Source organism: Papilio polytes, unplaced genomic scaffold (assembly GCF_000836215.1).
Source record: "Papilio polytes unplaced genomic scaffold, Ppol_1.0 DF820944.1, whole genome shotgun sequence".
Classification (NCBI taxonomy): Eukaryota; Metazoa; Arthropoda; class Insecta; order Lepidoptera; family Papilionidae; genus Papilio; species Papilio polytes.
In genome coordinates, this window is record NW_013528260.1 from 12879 (window position 1) to 15822 (window position 2944).

The 2944-nt window shown below is 34.5% G+C and overlaps 1 protein-coding gene across 1 annotated transcript in view; it reads right to left on the reverse strand.

Annotated features, from left to right (window-relative positions):
* Nucleotides 1–559, reverse strand: part of LOC106110058 (zinc finger protein 728-like) — a 1729-nt gene extending 1170 nt beyond the window's left edge. Inside the window, exon 1 of the mRNA XM_013291745.1 lies at nt 431–559. Coding sequence (XP_013147199.1) covers nt 431–559 — 129 coding nt within the window. The remainder of the gene's footprint in view (nt 1–430) is intronic.
* Nucleotides 560–2944: the final 2385 nt, after the last annotated feature.

Sequence of the window (2944 nt, forward strand, 5' to 3'; positions counted from 1 at the left end):
TGCAATTGCAGATGTCTATGGGCAGCGGTCGCTTCGCCATTTTGGCGATTTCTGGTGGCCGCTTGCTCGTTTGCCAACTTATGTTATAAAAAAAAACCGTATGAAGTATCGAATTCAATTTAAATAAAGGCAAATGCCGTACTCAGACAGGTATCGTAGTGACGAAACACGCAGCTAACAATTAGCAACTATCGATATTCGGTTCAAATTATCGAACTCAACTAAAATTATTATTTTCTTATTAACTAATTTATAGGACAATTCTAGTATTGATTATAGTGTAAAGAATTTAGCGATGACAGAAATAAATAGCGAAATCCAATTCTATTATACGATTTATTTATTCCACGCGGACGGAGTCGCGGGCGAAAGCTAGTAAAAAATATTTTAAATAATTAGTATAAAAATTTGAACACATTAAAAATCTCACCTGAATATCTTTAACATCTGGTAAACTAGCCTCCATTAGTTCCGTATCACAGTCTTTTTTATCTTCTAGAACATTCTCTTCCTTCTGTATATCTTCTGTGAAATCCGGCCACTGCTCTGAATCACTCATCTCGTGGATCTTGATTTTATTCTTCCTTTTTTTTATTTTCTTCTTTACTTTCGTTTTATTCTTCTGAAAAACATTTTTTAGAAATTCATCTGGATTTAAAAAAAATATCACTTTCGCAAATATATATCTATACTATTATAATAAAGGGTAAACACACATTTCTTTGTTGCCTAAGATGTCAGCAATTACACCATATTTTTTAACAATTATTTTTTTAATAAAAAGCCTTACACTTACGTCATGCTTTAGGCTATATACTTCCACGCCATTAAACTAAGGGGTAAATATTTTGGATAAAAACCCTAATGTGGGAAAGAAACCATAAGTTGCTGCCAACATCAAGAAAGAAAGATTGCTAGGGTTTGTCATGTCATGTCATTTTGACATTTGCTATTGATAAATTAACACATGTAAATAAAATAAAATTTTCATAATTTCATGCGGATGGAACCGCACGGGGACAGCTAGTTTATTATATTTGTATGGACACAGTACAAGGTAATTACGTACAATTTAATATTTTATATATTATGCGATTTCGCATAGAATTTAAAAAATACTACAAATAAATAAATCCTATATCAGTCTGTGGTAAAGTAGTTTGCTACTAGTGAAAGAATTATCAAAATAACTATAGTAGTTTTTGAGTTTATTTATTACATACAAAAACAAATATTCTACATTTTAAAATACTAACATTTGACTGCATAAAATAACAAAAAAACTATTAAGTAGTCTATGAGTTATTCCAGATGATATTCTATATATGTGACTATTCCAATTGAGATACATTAAGCCATTCTGACATAGTAACATCCATCCAAAGAAACAAAGACAGTGGTAGAGCCCTCTTTAACATCTTCACACGAATGGGTCAGCTCGCCCGGTGCAATACCACGACCACACAGACAGGCGTGAAGTGAAAGCAATTCCGCGTATAGTCTGATGAGTGTGGTGCCGGAGGCCTAATTTTAGTCCCTTTCCCTTTCCACCCTTTTCTTAACAGGAAAGGATGGGAAGGAAAAGTGATTTTGAGGGTGGAGGAGCTGCATAGGAAGGGGAAATGTCCTATTTATGTCCTCTCCTCCTCCGTCAATGAAGGGTAGGCAACGCATCTACAATAGCGGATGTTTATGGGCAGCGGTCGCTTTCCATTTAGGTGGATTCAGGCCGCTTGCTCGTTTGCCATCTTATATTAAAAAAAAAAACAAAGAGGAAAGATTTACATTTTGTACATATTGTAATAACTCAAAAAGTACTGGACTGATTTTAAAAATTCTTTCACAGATAAACAGCTGTTATTCTGACATTTAATAAAAATTTACAATACATTAGAACCTTGATAAGTTAAAGTCCAAGGGAAACATAAAACATATTAAGTTATGGAGGTTTTAAGTTATCAAGGGTCTATGTTAGAGGCTCTGATGGGAAGGGAACATATTATTTTTTTAGTTATTAAGGTTTGAGTTATCGAGGATTTACTGTGTTAGTAAGATTACCTTTTTACTGGATTCCTTTTCACTCTGCGTCACATTTAGATCTCTGACAAATGTCTCTGGTTCGTAATGCATATCGTCTGTGGTCTCCCGTTTAAGCTTGTCTATGGGAACATCATCATCTGACTCCTCCTTCACTACTATATCTGGATAATTTATATTTACTATTTCTTGTATTTTCAGATTAGGTTCTTTATGTAATGGAAATTTTGCCAAACCGTTCTGTGAAAAAAAAATCTATATACTAGTAGTTGCCTGTGATCCTGTTAGTGAGGAATTAAAAAAAATAAATCAGTAAACAATCCCGCATTCAGCTACCTTCTAATAAAAGTCCCGTCGATACAAAGGCAATCTAATTTTATTAACTACACTAGCTGTTGCCCGCGACGTTGTCCGCGCAATATCAAAATAAAAAAGTAATCTGTAAGTAAGTCTGTCTGTTCGCAAGCCGCGTTTGTTCCGGGTAATCTTCGAAACGGCTGGGTCGATTTCGACCTGACTTTCACTGGAGGGTAGCTGACATTGACGGCCATATTATAGACTACTTTTTTTTCAAATTCTGCGCTGTTAAATGGCGCTAACGAAGTTTGCGGGCGACAGCTCGTATGTATAAAACTCCTAGACTGATTTAAAAAATTCCTGCACTATTAAAAAGCTATGTCATCACTGAGTAACATGGGGCTATATTTTTACTAAAAAAATTTAATTTCATGTGGGCCAAGTCGCGAGCAAAAGCTAGTAAGATTTACTATTTTACTAATATTATAAATGCGTAAGTTTAGATGGATGGATGTCAGAGTTTGTAGCCTTTAAGGCTGAATGGATCTTTATAAAATTTGCCATAGATATAGAGCATAGTCTGGAAGAACACATAGGCCACTCGCTTTGT